We start from the raw sequence: 17,639 nt of genomic DNA on the forward strand, positions 1-17,639 counted from the left end.
CTTTGTCACACAACTACAATTCCAGCGTTAGACAACAGCAGTTCTGGGGTCAGGACTTTAGATTTTCTGGTCCCAAAGACCTTTAAGGTCTTCACCTTTCTGTCCCAAGCTTGAGGATCTCTGACTGAGGAACAAACCTCATGGACGCTAACCCTCCACTTCCTGGCTTGACTACGAGTAGGTGCCATTCATCACATGTGTTCAACATACTCACCTGGACTCTCCACACAATTGAGGAACACAAACACATCAGTGCAGAAAATGCTTGATGCACAAACCGTGCAGCTTTTCTCTTCACCAGCCCACCAGAAGCGCTGTGAACACCTATGTACTCCAAAAGGGAAAGGGCTGTCAATCAAGGAGGAGCCCATTAGAACCCAGGGACACTCATCTCTGACAAGAAGAAAGACGCTTTATATCTGCGGCCCTATAACGAATCCCATTACCCTCAAAAAGCAAAGAATTACATAGACTGGTCAGGTGTCTATTCAAAATAACCTTTGCTTCTTAGAGACCAGAAACATGGCACAAGCCAGCGAAAAGAAATAGAAGCTGCTGATGGAAACAGATACGTGGACCCCTAGCCAAACATCAGGCTGAGTGAGCTCTGGGAATGTGGTTGAGAGAGGGAGGGAGGATTGTAGGAGAAACGGTGGTCAAGGACATCACAAGGAAACCCACAGAATCAACTAGCCTGGGCTCATAGGGGCTCACAGAGACTGAACCAACAACCAGGTAGCCTACATAGGACTAATCAAAGTCCTCTGCAAATATGTGACAGTTGCATAGCTTGGTCCTCTTGTGGGACTCCTAACAGTGGGAGCAGGGGTTGTCTCTGACTCTTCTGCTGGTTTGGGGGACCCTATTCTCCCTACTGGGTCACCTTGTCCAGCTTTAATGCAAGGGGAGGTGCTTCGTCTTACTGCAACTTGACATGCTGTGTTTTGTCGATATGCATTAGAGGCCCGCCCTTTTCTGAATAGACATGGCAGAGGAGTGGATGGGGGTGGGCACAGAGGCAATAGGAGGGTGGGAGGAGAGGAGGGAAGGGAAATTGCAGTCAGGATGTAAAATAGATCAACAAAATTTTAGAAATAACAACAAAATACAAAAGAAGGAAAGAAAAGAAACCGAAATTGCAAAGTTGCAAGCACCGCTGCCGTAAGGAGCCTGGGGACTCGGGTCTCAAGAGCGGCAAGACAAGAAGTGGGATACGGGAGCATAGAGAACAAACCATTAGAGACTGGACAGCAAGTATGCAGCAGGAGATGTGAGTGAAAAACCTCAGCCACTGCAGGGAAAGCCATAGCTGTGCTCTCAGGGAGAAGAGAGCAAGATGCGCCGCGGACGGCGATCTACTGAGTCATCCCACCCCTGCTTCCCCACACTCTCCATCTAAGTACATAATGATGCCGTTTTTAAAAACCACAGAGAACATTCCTCATCCTACTTCATTTGATCCCCACTCTATGCGAACAGTTATTATTTTCACTTCCTGACCAATTAAAGTCCTGAGTTCATGAGAGCTGAGATGCTCGAGTACTTAAGTGGGAAAGTGGTACTTGAAAATCTAAAACTCGCATCTCTCTTTCTTTTTCCCTTGATCCAATATTTGCTCCCCACGCTGTATCATACTATAAAATAACATGGAACTAAAAGGAAAAAAAAATCTAACTCATTTTAGAATGGGTGCTTTTAAAAGAGTCTATTTGACCCGCTCCAAGATCATTTAAGATGCCTGGAAGCTAAAGTGGACCAAATTAAATATAACCATTGAAACCCAAGTCCCAATTCGTTTATTTTAATTTGCATGGTGCACAGTACACGAGGACCACACCACTGAGCCCTGTCTCTAGCCCAGACGAGAAAGGTTCATACTCACAGTAGGTACCCTCGCCCCCATCGTTACCTAAAGCCTGAGTATCACTAACAAAGCTCTGTTTTCATATTCTCAGCTGCTACTTATGGATTCTGCTGCCCTCACAAAGTCTATGAAGTTTTCATGCAGCGAGAGCTACATTTTCTCAAAATGCATTTTGGCTCTAGAGGCCCAGTTTGGGCACCAAGACCTCAAGTCATGAACCCCTCAATGTAAATGAAGGAACAAGCATTAAATCTCCAGTCTCACTTGCTTTATTTGCCCATAAAATGCTTTCTTTTTGGTGACCACAAGGCTCAGTGTTATTAGTCTCTGTTTTAATTAGGATTTCTATTGCTGTGAAGAGACACCATGACCAAAGCAACTCTAAGAAAGGAAAACATTTAATTGGGGTGTCTCTCCCTTCCAGTTTCAGAAGTTCAGTCCATTATCATCCTGGCAAGGACGTGGTGGAGTTGATGGTAGATGTGAGGCAGGTCACATCGCAGATGGCAGGGAACAGGAAGTCGACTCAGACACTGAGCAATATCCTGAGCATAAGAAACCTAAAAGTCTGCCACTCCCACCCAGTGACACACTTCCTACAAGGCCATACCCACTCCAACAAAGCCACACGTCCTAATAGTGCCACTCCCTATGAGTTATGGCAGTCAATTACATTCAAACTATCATGGTTTCCCAATAACTTGGCTGTATATGAACACTTCTGAACGGTGAAAACTGTGAAAGTTACCTTTGCCCCCCTTCCCTGTCTAGACAGTATGAGCTCAGTTATTCTTGACTTTTCTTTGGTATTCCAGAACTGACAACATTTGATGACTTTCAGACACAACAGTAGCCCACGCATCAGAAAATGAGCTCCCCCCACCCCCCGGGAAACCTATGAGCACCCTGATGACCACACACATCTGTTCCAAACTGAGAACAGCCCTCTGCAAATCCTTACAGAAGCCTCTATCTGCAACTCCTAAGAAAGAAATTTTGTTTTTAGGAGGAAAATCCCACGATTCTAACTTGCCGGGTTATAGCCAACAAAGGTCTGTCTTGCCTCAAAACTTTGTTTCCAGCCCGTCGCCTCACTGAGCAACATCAGGACCACATCTACCGCATCAAGGGCAACCATGTGTGCCTTGCAAAATTAGAATTTGCTATCTGAATCTAGAGTTATATTACAAAGAAGTTGGGTTTTTTTATGTGGGTAGTGACCACTGTGTCAACGGAGGTCATTTCCTAAGCTTCACCAGACTCTACTTTTTCAAATTTCGAAGATTAGAACTGTCTTGATTGAACAAAGAAGCAGGAAGGAGGCAGAACATAATTAAATCAATCATCTAATACCTTACAGACACAAGGGACACCAATATTCCTTCAGTCCCTTTCTACCCAGGAATTTAAGCAGTTTTCCCAAACATCATCTGTAATCATAATTTTTAATTATGTATCTTTATTTTATGTGTACTAGTGTTTTGCCTGCATGTATGTCTGTATGTCTGTGTGAGGATGTCAATTCTTGGAGTTATAGACAGTTGTTAGCTGCCATGTGGTTGATGGGAATTGAACCTGCGTCCTCCGGAAGAGCAGTTGGTGTTCTTAACCACTGAGCCATCTCCCCAGCCCCCTGTAATCATATTTAAATGAGACTCTTTTAAAGCCTATTACCCAGCGTGTGGTTCCAGAGCCTACAGTACCTGCTATAGCTGAAACCAAAGAAATGCAGATTCCGGGTTCTCTCCAGGCACAATCTATACTGTAACAACCCCAATGTACTCCAGGTGGACTAGGCTTCAAGAAATGCTGGCCTAGAAACATATACACATAGAAAGACATGCAGCAATTGCCCATCTCAGTGTTTCCATAGGAGACACATAGAGTGATCCACCTAATTACAAGCAAATGAAGATTTTTGCTGAATTAAAAAGGATTTTTTTTTCTTAAGTGAATTGACTAGCTGGGAATAATGACTCAAGTCTGTTATTCACAGCACTAAGGAGTCTGAGACAGGGGGATTTTAAACTTGATGCCTGACTGGGTTACATAGGAGACTCGATCTCAAAAGCAGCAACGACAACACAGGCCATTGCCTCCAAAAATTCAGAGAGGCAAGCTGCAAAACAGAACCAGGTCTAAACCCTACTTACCCACCACAGGCATTTTCAACATCACACCCCAAGCGTATTTAAAGGGAGCTACCAAACATGGTTCATAGAATTAGCTGGTATTATTTTCATTGATAACACATGAGTCATTGTAACACTGTGACATTTCTACTTCAACATATAGCAAAATCCCTAAAGACTATTATTTTTAAAAGAAAAATTTCTCAAACGTAAAAAGGTAAATTTTAGCACATGGTGTCAAATCTCAAATTCAGATATTTCCGTTAAATACACACACACACGCACACACCACACACACACACATGCACACACGCATCCCTTACAGAATGGGATAAAATGTATGTAAAACCTTATTTCCTTAATATAAATTTAGCAACAACTCAGTAGCATTGTTGCTTCCAATCGAGTAACAAGAACACCTTCCTATTCTAAATGCAGTTTACCAAATAAATTCAGGTATACCAGTTTTTCACATCAGCTATAAATAATCGCTTCCCCCTAAAGGGCCTATTACTGCAAATAAAAATGTCTTTTTGCCTGATTAAACTTCTTTATCATCGGAGAACTTTTCTTCTGCAAATTTGTAGCTGAAAAAATTTCCCGTTAAAAGCCTGCTCTATCGAAATGAGCTCTTCCAAAGCTTTGGGAGTGTGGTCCTACAGGTAATTATTAGGGATAAGGAGAAGCTGCCAGTGCCAAAAGAAATAGATTTGGCAAGAGATTTGGACCCAGGTATTTTGCTGTCAGATACCCTTTTGCAATCACAAGCAGCAGGCTCCTTATTTCTGGGTGGAAGCCTGAGGACAGGAAGATGCAAGTAGCCAGCAGTTTATAGAGCAATGAGAAATGTCCCCAAAGGAGTCAATACGGGCTCTTGCAGCAGCTGCTGGCACTAACTGAAGAAGCCTTTCTCCCAGATGGCTCTCTAGTGACTGTGACCTCCCCAGACTGAGAGAAGCCTATGAGAGGAGTCCTCGTAGCCGCCACCTAAGGTACCCCCTGCAGAGGGTGCAATTTGTGAGGGCTGTCACTTCAACAGGCACTGCCATCAGCAAGCCCTTGCTCCTCCAGAGGAGTCTTCCTAAAGCCTTTGACTGTGGATTGATCTCAGGAACAGCCGCTGACAGCAGAGAGAGCCAGCCGAGTAGGCATGCCTTCTTTGTGGAACAAATTGGAAATTAACCAAAGCAAGATGCTGACTTTTCTCCAAGTCTCCGGGTGCATCTGCCGCTTTCCAGCACTACATTTATAACCGTAGTAACAACAGACTTCACAACAATGTCCTTTACGGAAACATAGATCATGACAGGGTAAACACAAAACCAGGGCTGTGCTTTTTATTCCTTCGGCATCTTTATAAAATACCGAGGAGCAAATGCAAGAAGAAAACATTTCTGAAGACAAAGCAGTGAGTCTCTCTTGCCTGATTCATCCTTAAAGAAGAGAAAAATGTCAGAAATAAACTTGTGAACTGAATTTAAAATTAATACCTAAAGAATTTCAAGTATGCAGGGTTCTATGGCCTGCCACTCTTCCCAATGGATTTTTAAACATTGTGGAAACAAGACTATTTCAGATACTACAGTCCCATCATTTAACACTGTTCAAAATGTCAAGAGCCGGATTGCGCCCCAGTGGCCACTTCTTAGCAAATAATGTATCCTTTGAAGTTAAAATACTCAGAATGAACACCAAGAGAGAAGCCCTACCTTGAGCAAACTTACCTACTTCTACAGAAATCAATCAGAAATTTACCTCTGGCATCACAATTAAGAGAGAAGTACTTTTACAACTGCTGAATTTTAGAGTTTCAACCTCCATCGTTCCTCTATCAAAGACTATGTGTGCATATAGTGTGTGTGTGTTGTGTGTGTGTGTGTGGACATCTATATGTGTATGAGTGTGCACCAACGGGGTCATAGCATGCCTTACAAGTAACAAGACAACCTTAGTCACGTGTCAGTCCCCGTCTTCCCATCGTGTTTGAAATAGATTTCTGTGTTGTTTTTCTGTTAGACATGCTAGCGTGAAAACTCCTGAGGATTTTGCCATCTCTGCCTCCCACCTCCTCCTCAGAGAAGCGGTCCTCTACAAGACTGCAGACAGTCATGTTATACATCTGGTTTTTATGTGGTTCTGGAGATTCAAATTTAGGTCCTCAGACTTGGGTGCCAAGTGCTTTTATGCACTGAGCCGTTCCTCTACCTCCTTCAAAGAAATATTTTTAATATTTCCTAACTACATAAACCAAGACTGAACACTATGGTAATTATTTCTTTTGGTCAACTAACCACAAGGCAGAATTCTATGAGAAGAGGGAACTTCAGTCAAGAAAATGTCCCATCAGATTGGCCTGTTAAGTCTGTGAGGGCATTTTTCTTGATTAAAAACTGATGTGGGAACACCCATCACCAGTAGATGGTACCACCCTTAGGCTGGTGGGCCTGGGTGTTATAAGAAAGCAGGTTAAGAAAGCCATCCAGAGCAAGCCATTAAGCCACTCACCTCCATGGCTTTTGCATAAGTTCCTGTGCCCAGGCTCCCGCCTTGAGATTCTGGCCTGACTACCTTTAATAATGGACTGTCACACGAAAATATAAGACAAATAAACCCTTTCCTCTCCAAGCTGCTTTTGGTCAGAATGTTTTATGGCAGCAATAGAAAATGAACTGGGACAAGCACCTATATTTGATCCCATTTTTTTCAACTTGAGGCTTCTAAAGAATATGAATGTTGACAACAGTCTACAACACGCCTCACAGCGTCTCACATGGATACCACAAAGTGGCCTTGCAGAGGAATCAAGAAACAAAAGCTGACGGCAGATTACAAGAAAATAGCATTTCGTCTGCCAAGAACCGAGCAGCGCTGTCCTCAAGCAAAGAGGCACCTGTGCAACCATGAAAGAAGCAAACATGCATATGATCAGATCTGATTCCACAATAAAATGGGAGCTAACGCCCAAGTTACAAGTCTCAGTCCATGTCTCGGTCACATACTAATTTTCTGAACATCTCATCTTCGAGGTAATAATTTCTGGTGGTGCAAATGAGTCACATTTATAAAATATTCCCTTACTGTTGTTGTTTGTTTGATTGATTTTTTTAAGACAGGGTTTCTTTGTGTAATCCAGGCTGTCCTAGAACTCACTCTGTAGACCAGGCTGGTCTCGAACTCAGAGATCCACCTGCCTCTGCCTCCCAAATGTGGGGACTAAAGGTGTGCACCACAACACCTGGGTATGAAATGTTCTTAAATATAAAGCAAGTTTCTCTGAGAACATGGCAGCGACATTAATGGTTAATTTGCAGAAATCGTCCCAATGTTCCTGTCTTAGTCACTGACACTACACCTACCAGGTTCCCTTGTTTCCCATTCATCTGTAAATAAGAAGACAAAAAAAAAAATCACAATGATAAACATTCAAGAGCAATTCGAAAAATTTCTAAAAACAAAAGAAAATAATAATAAAAAACCTCCAAAAGGCTAAAATAAACATTTTAGCTTTGTATTCTAGAAACTTCGAGTATATACCAAAGAAGCACAAAAGTGACTGGAAGGTTATCCAGGAGAAAGGAGGAAACACAATCAACGTGTATATTACAGTGGTCTTTCTTACTGACATTACTAGCTCAGGAAAGACATCAAGATTAAACTCTCTGAGGCAAGTCTTTTAAGCCCAATGACAGGATGCCACGAATCTACTTAACATGTAAAGCTCCATGCAGCTCCAAGTGTTTTATCACCAAAAACTATAGTATAAACAGCTGGGTCTTGAACAAGTGCTTTTAGTGCGCTGGGCAGCAGCAGACATTAGGACAAGCGTGCTCCTGACACATGCTGGAATCCAAAGGTTGTACCAGTTTCAGAAGGGCAGCAGCAGGGAATTCACTGTTACCACAGAGGCGCAGTAACTCTGAAATCTAAGTATCGATAAGACAACGGCTCTTGGAATGGACAATGTGAATTAATAATCGTGTTGGTGCCAGTGTATGTACAAGCACATCTGTGTGTGTGTGTGTGTGTGTGTGTGAAAAACTAAGGGGCAGATGGCTGGCAGGCAGTTTCCCTTTGGGCATCTGTGTGTGTCCTCTGAGGGCCTGTATTGGGGTCATCTGCTGTGATACACACCACGTGACAGGCTCAGAGGAGGTGAAGCAAAGCAACCTAAAGCTTTTACCTAGTTGTGATTCTAATTCTCCAAGAAGAAATACAGTTGTGCAAACGAACAAAATGAGCCATTTCCACATAAATGTGATGGAACAACCACAGCTTAGCAAGAAAATAAAATGTCCTAGAAAATAGTTCGTAAACTATAAGTTATTTCCAATTGCATTTTATCAATATTATAATCATACTGGGGAAAGAAATAAAAGGTAAAACAATACCCTGATGTTTGATTTCTGGTAATAATGACCTGATGAGAAAGCAAAAATTCCCCTTGTTTCTGATATATGTATCCATTCCTTTGTTTTATTAACATAGAAAATGATGGGTTTCACTGTGGCATTTTTAACACATGAACCATTGTACTCGGCTCTGAGACAAGTTCTCACTAAGTAGTCCAGGCTAATCTGGAACTCACATGCAGACTAGGCTGGCCTGGAACTCACAGAAACCTTCTTGCCTCTGCCTCTCGACTTCTGGGAATAAAGGCACACCACCTCATCAATATCAAGCATGACTTCAGAGGTTCAACATATTGGAATTTAAAACATAACCATTTTGGACTGATCCAAGGCAAATCTACTAAAATAATTCTCTAGAGAGAAGTTAACAGAGTGATCAGTTATCTCTTGCCATATCCTATCAAAGATCACACTAACAGCCTTAAAAATCAAACAGAAGGAATACCTGAATACTGGCAGGTGTAAAAGGCAGGTTTCCGAAAATTGTTATTCTGCCTTCTCCTAACATTATGAAGATGTCTAACTGAGAGATAGCCCATCCAGCCCATGATAAACAGATGCTCTGCCCTCACAGGCGTCTTAAACAAGTGCTTTTAGTCACTGATCAGCAACAAGCCTTTCCCTTCATTTGAATACTGTCAATCAAAATCAGTATGAACAAAATTCTTCACTGTTTCTGTTGTTTGATTGTTTTGTTTTCAAGTCTGGGTTTCTCTGTGCAACAGTCCTAGCTGTCCTGTAACTCACTCTGTAGACCAGGCGGCCTCCAACTCAGAGATTCACCTGCCTCTGCCTCCCAAGTGCTGGGATTAAGACGTGCACCATCACCACCTGGCTCTTCACTGGTCCATTTTATATTTATATTCTAAGGAAACAAAACAAGGAATGTGCTATTATAGTTCTGGTTAGATAATGGCCAGATGTAGTGGCACAGACTTGTGATCCCAGCACTCCTGCGGCTGAGGCAGGAAGATCAGTAGTTCAAGGCCAGCCTGAGCTACTACAAAGCAAGCGCCTCAGGTTTCACAGGTAGGTAGAAGGAGGAGGAGGAGGAGGAGCAGGAAGAGATTAGGACTGCAGCCTTTGATGAGTTCTTCTCTTTTCCTCCTCCTCCTCCTCCGCCTCTCCGCCTCCTCCGCCTCCTCCTCCTCCACCTCCTCCCCGCCTCCTCTCGAATAAGACATAAGAAGGAGAGGTTGCTTTCAAAAGTTCTCAATAAGATAACTAAGAGATGCATAAGTAATGTTAAGGACTATTTGGGGCTTTAAAAAGCAAACTGTGAAGGCTGCAGCAATGGCTCAGTGGACAAAGCACTGGCCACACAAGAACCCGAGTTCAAATCTCCACAGCACACATTAAAACCAAACAGGTATGGCCATGCCTGTAATACTGCTGGAGAAGTGAAGACAAGGGATCCCAAGGAACTGGCTTGCCTGATGGGATTCAGTTATCTTCAGGTTTAGGGAGAGACCCTGCCTCAAAATATAGCGTAGAGAAAGAACAGGAAAGATAGCAGAGCGGACATCAACTTCAGGTCTCCACATGCATGCTCAGCACATTCTGTGCATGAGTGTGAGTGCACACACATGCACGCACACACACACACACACACACACACACATACCAGATAAAGTGGCACACATGAGACAGAGAGAGGGAGGGAGGGAGGGAGAGAGGGAGGGAGGGAGGGAGGGAGGGAGAGAGGGAGGGAGGGAGAGAGAGAGAGAGAGAATATATGCAGAACACCCATCAAGGATATGATTCTGCAAGTGACACACACATGTTCCAATATCAAAATCTCATGTTGTCATGTTTGAATTTTCCCCCCAAAGTAATGAAGTATTTTACTCAAACGATAATTACAAAGCTGTAATATTCTTACTTCCCTGTCCCTATGTCATCAAAGGGTATGTCACCTACTGCACGACACGGGCACAATCCAATCAGCCTCCTTTCCGCTGACAGTCTAACTTTGCATTGAGCTGACTCCTCTCAGTGTGAACTCTGAGGAACTTGCAGTAGGATTTTAACAGGGAGAGTGTGCAATGTTTCCAGGTCACCCCCAGCGAGTACATAAGAGAGCCAAGACTTTGGGAATCACCAAAGGGACTTGTTTGTATTTTGCACTCTCCGTAAGCACCCAGTTTCTCCCGAAAATTTTTAAGAGGGTCCTTCAAGGTGTTACGTGCACTGGAACTTAATATCTGGCAAGCATACTTGAGACACAACATAGTCGTTACTCTGTACTGAAGGTGAGAGAAGGGAGAGAATGTTTTCCCATCAGATTCTGTGAATCCTGCCCTTGCATTGCTCATTTCAACACATCGTAGACATAATCTTAAGTTTAGCACCGAAGCACTTGCAAGACATTAAGTTTTTACCATAGGAAATGGATTCTTTTTTGCTTTAAGAAAGCTTCATGTTACCACTTAACTTCCAACAAGCTACATAAGACATAAAAAGCAATATCATATAAATAGATGTATAGTTTATAAAATAAATTTGATCATTATATTTAAAAGGAATGGTAACTTTGAGAAGTACCACAGCCATAAAGCTCACACTACATATATAAAGCCCGCCTAAAGGTAAGATTCTTCAGGCTACACTGCAAGGTTCGAATTTAGCTAAGTAAGCCATGCAGAAGCACCATCTCTCTCCTTGTCTATGGCTCTCTCTACTTCCAGTGGCCTCTGCTCCAGAACTGTATTTCACAGAAGTTCCTGGGAGGGCATCACGATGCACAGATGTCATGGAAGCAATGTTTTTAACGTGAATCTTTGCCATCTGCAATGGGGCAGTGGACCACCCATAGCCCTATCACCCCACAGTTTCCATTTGGCTCCCCAGCTCGCGTCCCTCTTCACACACCAGTGAGCTGCAGTACTCACGTCGAGAGTGTATCTGCAAAGCCAGAATTTACAGTGCCCCTTGGCAGTGAATCACTTCCACATGCTGTGCACACGACAAGAAAGGCCGGTGCTGCATAAATATGCACCTTACGGCTTCCACGAAACCCAGAAACCAAGTTCGCACTTCTTAAGATTTCACGTTTTTAAGAGTATGTGGTTGCATATGATGTTTTGTGAGAAATCAACCGAAAGGAACTTTGTAGTGCACCGCAAAAAGCATAGTTCACACTTTAGGCCCTCAACATCCTATAAGTACACGTCTAAATATCATCTTGAACACGCTATCATAATATGGGAAAATTAGCACATTAAATGCACCTAGGCAGACAGGAAACAGAAGAGAAGGATTCCAACACTCAGTGTGACTTGGAGCAGATGAGGGGCTTATAACAAATTCCAGCCACCAAGGACAAGTCATTTATTATCACAGGAACAAATATCTTCTAGACTCACAAAGTCCAAACACTTCAGGGTGAGAAAATGTACATGCCCACTTACGTAAGTTTTAGTCTCTATTTTTTAAAACGGGTGGCCTCTTTTTGCATATCCTCTTTGGAGTACTGGGCGGCAGTTATGAGTAGTATTCGAGAGGAATGCTTTGGTTTAATACTGTATACTGTGATCATAATTCTGTATACTATGCAAGTATTTCAGGCTTTCCTCTCTCCATAAGCTCCTTACTCTTGGGGTCAGTGCTTGCTCCCCCAGCTTGCTCCAAAAGCCAGCCACTGCCCTGACGCAGCCCTGCACTCATTGGAGTGAAAACTGATTAATTTTAGAGGAACCAAAGCTCTCTCCGTTGGCGCTCTTAAAATAGCAGGTGCATCATTGCAGAAATCTGGAGGAAGAAAGGCAAGGACAGCTTCCCTTGCTGTGAGCCTGTTCCTTAGAGCAACCGAGGTCACTGCTGAAATCGGGACGCTTGTATTAAAAGTTGAGTAAAAGTTGGCCAGAGACTTTCTATCAGCTAATGTCTGCTAGGCACAACATAAAGCACCCCAGGGGTGTGGGTGGTCTTTTTGCAAGTATTATCAGACAATTCCATAGCAGACATGAGGGTGTGGGCCAAGATCCCATAATTTAAGATATACATCCACCAAGGCTCTTAGCAGGAGAGTGGACACATCAGAATGCTGAAACGGGCTGATTAGCAGAGGAGCAAAGTCTTGCCTCTCTCTCTGTAGTCAACCACTTTGCTCGAGTTCATGCACTGCCTGGCCCTAACCCTGGGGACCCATTCACTCCCCTAAGCCCAGAGAGGCTGCCGAGAGGCTGTCAAAGTAAATCTGTGGTCGCTTCTTGGATGGTTTAACTTCAATGGAGCATGAAACACCCCAGGACGGTTAATAAGTTTAGCCAGGCATGTTGTTCTCCCTAATATATTTTAATTATGCATCTGCTTTAATTGTAATCAGATTAAGTCACCGGAAAAGGCACAAATTGGAATTTTCCCTAATGGCTATTGGAGCTTTTCACCAGTCTCTAAACACTAACATTTCAAAAAAAAAAAAAAAAAAAGGTAGAAACACCAGCACAAGGGTGCTGTTTTCCAGGAATCGGGGCAGTTTCTTTGACAACACAGTCCGGGTCTCATTAGCCACCCAAACTAACCCAAACAGAGAAGACAAAGTCAGTCTCTAGGGGCGTCTTCTTCCCCAATTAGCATCAGAAAAATCACTGTCTATCGCAAACCTCCCGAACAGAGCTAAAAGCCTATGTTTTCATAAAGGACTGTTTCATGATGGGTGAGCAATGACGTTAGCTCAAAGTTTACTACCAGGCACGTCAAACAGAAAGTTGACGCAGAGTACGCGCGCTCTTCTCACACTTGGCAACTGTCAAACGTGCATTTAACTTCAGGAAATAAGTGTCCTATCAATAAAAGGAAACGTCACAGAGAAGATCTACTAAGGGGTGAGCAGAGACTTCCTTCCAGTCCACAAGTAAAATCACTTAATATGCTTTTTGCACTAAGCATACCTAGGACTGTTATTGTCTTTTTATTTTTTTTTGATATAGGTTCATTAAACAGTTTACCAAATTGCCGGGATTTCCGCTACAAAAAAAAAAAAAAAAAAAAAAACAAACAAACTTAAGCGCCTGCCAACCGGCAAGAAGCAAGCAAGAACCTGCTGCAAAGTAAGAGCGGAAACTCGCTTGGCCCGCCCAGCGCGCCGGCGTCCCGGCTGTTTGCTTTAGGAGTTAAGGTTTCCACGTCGCCTAAACCTTCAGGTGCTGATACCTGTGTCCCCAGGACACGCTTCAGCCTGACAGCGAGCAGCTCTAGAGCCACCGAGGAGCCCCCACTCCACCCCATCCCCTCGCGCCGCAGTCATGGCCCCTTTCTCTCGCCCACTTACCTGTCATCGTAGCAGAAATCCGCACTCAGGGTGTTGAGATACAAGGCGAGCCCCAGAGCGCTGCTCACCAACTCTGCAATCATCTCTCCACCGCCTTCCCTCGGGCTTGGCTCCCAGCGCGAGCGCAGCAGCGGCAACAAAAAACAGAAGCATCAATCCCCACCTTCCGCCGCCTTCTCCTCCCGGCTGCACTTTTGCCTGGCTTCCCCGCCCGCCTCCTCGCCCTCCCTCGGCTCCTTCTTCCGATCCCGGGTTTCTTTCCGCCGGCTCCTCTGGTCGCCTGGCTCCGCTGCTCCTGAGTGCTCCCGGGGTTAGCGGCTCACACTGCGCTCCCCATGCCCGACAACCGCGAGAGGCAAGAGGCGATCCGGCTTCACGCCCCCCGGCGGAGGATTCGGGCTAGTCCTTTCCCGCGGCTCGCGGTCCCCACCCTAACCCATGGCACTTTTGGGACGCCCTAGGTAGACGACTGAGGAGGTAGAAGAGTGTGAGATGGGGGGGTTGAGGGGGCGAAGGGGCCGGACGGAGCCGGGATCTGGGACCAGCGGGAGGAAAGGAGAGCGAGATCCAGAGAAAGGGGCGGGTGGGAGGGACGAGGCGAACCGCCTCCCCTCGCCGCCACCCGGGCGCACGACTCCGGGGTCGTTCGCACCAACTCCACCGCCACCAGCGGCTGCTGCACATTCACTCTTTATTGGTTCCCTCCCGGCCCCCTCTCCAGTGAAGTGAGAAGCGGCGACTGGGGACTCCAAAAGCTCCCGCGTGGGGTTCTCGCCGCGGCCCCACGCGCCTGCGTGGCCAGCCCTCCAGCCCAAGCTAGCCCTGCCCCTTTCTCCACCCAGATCCTCCCCGCAGGCTCCTCCTTGTCTACCCCCACTGGCGGGAGGCTCCGCCCACTCTCCCAGCTGCTCTAAGCCTATTCCTCCTCCAGTCCCGCTCCATTCTTTCTCTTTCACCTTCATTTTTTACTCTGGAAAGCCCCCCCCCCCCCCCGGGACAAGGACGACTTTTTGGAAGATCGCCCAAAACGATAGCTAGAGTGCGCTCTGGGCAGGGGAAACGGAGGAGAAAGGCGACAGGAGGCGTCGATGGCTTGGCCAGTGGTGCCTGGAGGCGCCTTGCACCCACTAGATCGCTAGCCAAGCATTCGGTGCCAAGAGCTGTCAGGCAAAGATCTGGTCAGCTGGATAGACTTCTGGGGACACTGAGAGGTAGAACAGGTTTGGCGAACGCTGGCAGCCTCGGTTGTCACTAAGGATCTATTGCCCGCGTGCACGGTGCGTGAGCTGAATTGAAATGGGAGGGTGTTAAAAGCTGGGGGAGTGTTTAGGAAGGAGAGCGTTCCACTGTGAGGCCACGCCACCACTGTCAACATTAATGGCAACGGAAAGACACGTGTCCCTCGGCGAGATTATGAAAAGGGATCCATAAAACGAAAGGGGAGAGGCTAGAAGGTAAGAAGCAAGTGTGTACTCCGCAGAGATTGTGGAGGTTGGGGTGTCTTTCGTGGATCAGGACTGGTCAGGCTGGCTCCGAGAACATGCAAGAGACCCCCACGCTAGTGCAACCCTCTACAACGCCACCCTTAAATTCAGCGAAGAGGAAAGCTAATGCCCTTTGCTTTCCGCCCGGATACAAGACTGGATGGAAAGCATCCAACATGATGAAATACGGTGTAGAAAAAATGGTCTGGACAGAAGAAGCTCTGGGAACTAAAGCTGCAAAACCAAAGAGGTCCGAGGGCTGTCTGACACACCCCCTTCCTGCCTGGTCCCCTTTCTTACAGGACTGGAGGCTTTCTTGGACCACAATGAACACTACTGCAGCGCCCCCTGCTGCGGGGAAGCTACAGGACATGGAAAACAAGTCCTTCGTGCAGGGCTGGCTTGTCCCCACGGGAAGAGACACACCTAACCTGAGAGTCTTTCAAAGGAACGGAAAGAAATAGAGACCCTGGGTATGTGGCAGCGACCTGAAAAGTTTGAATGCCTACAGAACAAAGATGTCTGACTTTGCAAGAAAATCTTTTAGACACTGACAAAAGTGGTCTACGTCCAACAGGCAAATCGGGATTTGACCAAAATATTATACACATGTAGAAATTCTCAAATATATTAAAGATGGTGATTTCTATTTTGCATATGCCCCTATATACTGTACTTTTTGTTTTTTAAATCATATCAATTGGTCCATTCGGGTCATCTCAGTCTCTGTCCTGGGATTGTATACTGATACTGGATTCTGGGGACCTTGGAGGAGGAATACATACTTGAGTCTGATACGGGGGTTTGAATATCAACTCAAGCTGTTCATTATTTGGTTAATCTGGGACCAATCACCTTCCGCACACCTCATTTTTTATAATTTATTTTTGGTTAGATGAATTATCATATAAAGCATCTAGAAGGGAACTGGAAAGATCCAAATGAACAGGTTCCCAACGTTCTCTTTTTCTTCGTAAAGAAAACCTAGACATTCACTTCCAAAATAAATATCTTAACACCACCACTGCTCCAATATTACTCCCAGATATTGTTATCTCCTGCAGGAACTAATCTAATGGTCTTGTAAACGGTCTCCGTTCTACACCTACAGTCTCTACTCCAAGCATTGACTTGAGGCATCAGATAGGCAGTTTTAAATCCAATACTTAAGCATGTATAATTACTTCCTATTACACATAGAATATAAATTCTCTTTCTGGTTCATTTTGGCCCTCTCCTTCTTCTGTTTAGCAGACATACATCTTCTCTGGAACCTTCTTTCCTCTCCTCCTGGAAATGCTTTCTCCCCAGACACTCTTGGCTACCTTCCACTACCAGGTAATTTTTTTCAAGTGCTATTACTTCAAATTTTCCTTCTTATACTTTATAAAGGACACATGCACACACACCACTCTCACACACCTCTGTCTCTCACCCTGTATTACTTTCTTCTTAGTACACACTTATAGCTTAAATTACCACTTGAATGGAAGCTTCATGAAGCTAGGAAACTTCTCTACATAGTGCCCAGAGCCTATAGCCTCTGAACATGCAAAAAATCCTAAAAACAAATACTGATAGCAAATGAGAAGTAAGAGTATTTAAATGAAATTATAGTAAACGGAAAATCTACAAATATTCATCAGGAAGAAGACATTGATATGATGTCTGTGTTAAAGATGACAAAGACCTAACAAAGCGACGAAAGAGAAGTGATTGACAGTTTTTAAGCCATCACTTCTTCATGACAACCATGGTGGGAAGTCATAAAAGGACAATTTTTTTCCCTAAAATGTATTGGTATAAAAATACCAGAGAGCTTTGAGTTCAGAGTGCTAAAATCTTGTGAGCATTTATCCATCCCAATGGTCCAGAGTTTAAAAAAAATGTGTGTCTTCCTCCAACCCCAACCCAATTCCTCCAAATTGAAAACCTCGGGAACTGAGATGTGCCGTAAATGGTAGATCTCTAGATTCTTAATAGACGGAAGACTGGACGTCCTGCTGTGTTTGAAAAAAGAATCCAGTGACTTGTACAAGCATTTTATTAGACTTTAACATGGGTCTCTGTGTCCTTACAGTGCGTTAAGCTATGGACTCTTGCAGATTGCTCCCCAAAGGCTGAGAAGCAGCCAATGTTTGCATTTTCTACCTTCCTCCAACAACTACAGGGTAGGGGATTGGATTGTCATCACTATCCCTGAAGATCATTTAAGATCACATAGCTCTTTTTTAGCTTATTAAGATGCATTTACCCAGTGCGAGCTAGGCTGCTGCTGTCTCAATTCCGAATTTATATATCGTTTATTTAAAGCTACTGTAGCTCCCTCTCTCTCTCTCTCTCTCTCTCTACAGTTGAAGGAAATTGGGCTAGTTGGCTTAAGCGTTCTACCTTAGCCACAAGATTGGCCAAAAAAGTGCTAAGCCCTTATTTTCCAGAGAAGGTCCCACACATCTGCTACCACACCACTTCCTCAAT

The 17,639-nt window shown here is 44.6% G+C and overlaps 1 protein-coding gene across 1 annotated transcript in view; it reads right to left on the reverse strand.

Moving 5' to 3' along the window:
- Window positions 1–14,093, reverse strand: part of Tmtc2 (transmembrane O-mannosyltransferase targeting cadherins 2) — a 388,745-nt gene extending 374,652 nt beyond the window's left edge. Inside the window, exon 1 of the mRNA XM_038314716.1 lies at window positions 13,678–14,093. Coding sequence (XP_038170644.1) covers window positions 13,678–13,760 — 83 coding nt within the window. The 5' untranslated portion in view covers window positions 13,761–14,093. The remainder of the gene's footprint in view (window positions 1–13,677) is intronic.
- Between the last annotated feature and the right edge of the window lie 3,546 nt (window positions 14,094–17,639).

Source organism: Arvicola amphibius, chromosome 17 (genome assembly GCF_903992535.2).
Source record: "Arvicola amphibius chromosome 17, mArvAmp1.2, whole genome shotgun sequence".
Classification (NCBI taxonomy): domain Eukaryota; kingdom Metazoa; phylum Chordata; class Mammalia; order Rodentia; family Cricetidae; genus Arvicola; species Arvicola amphibius.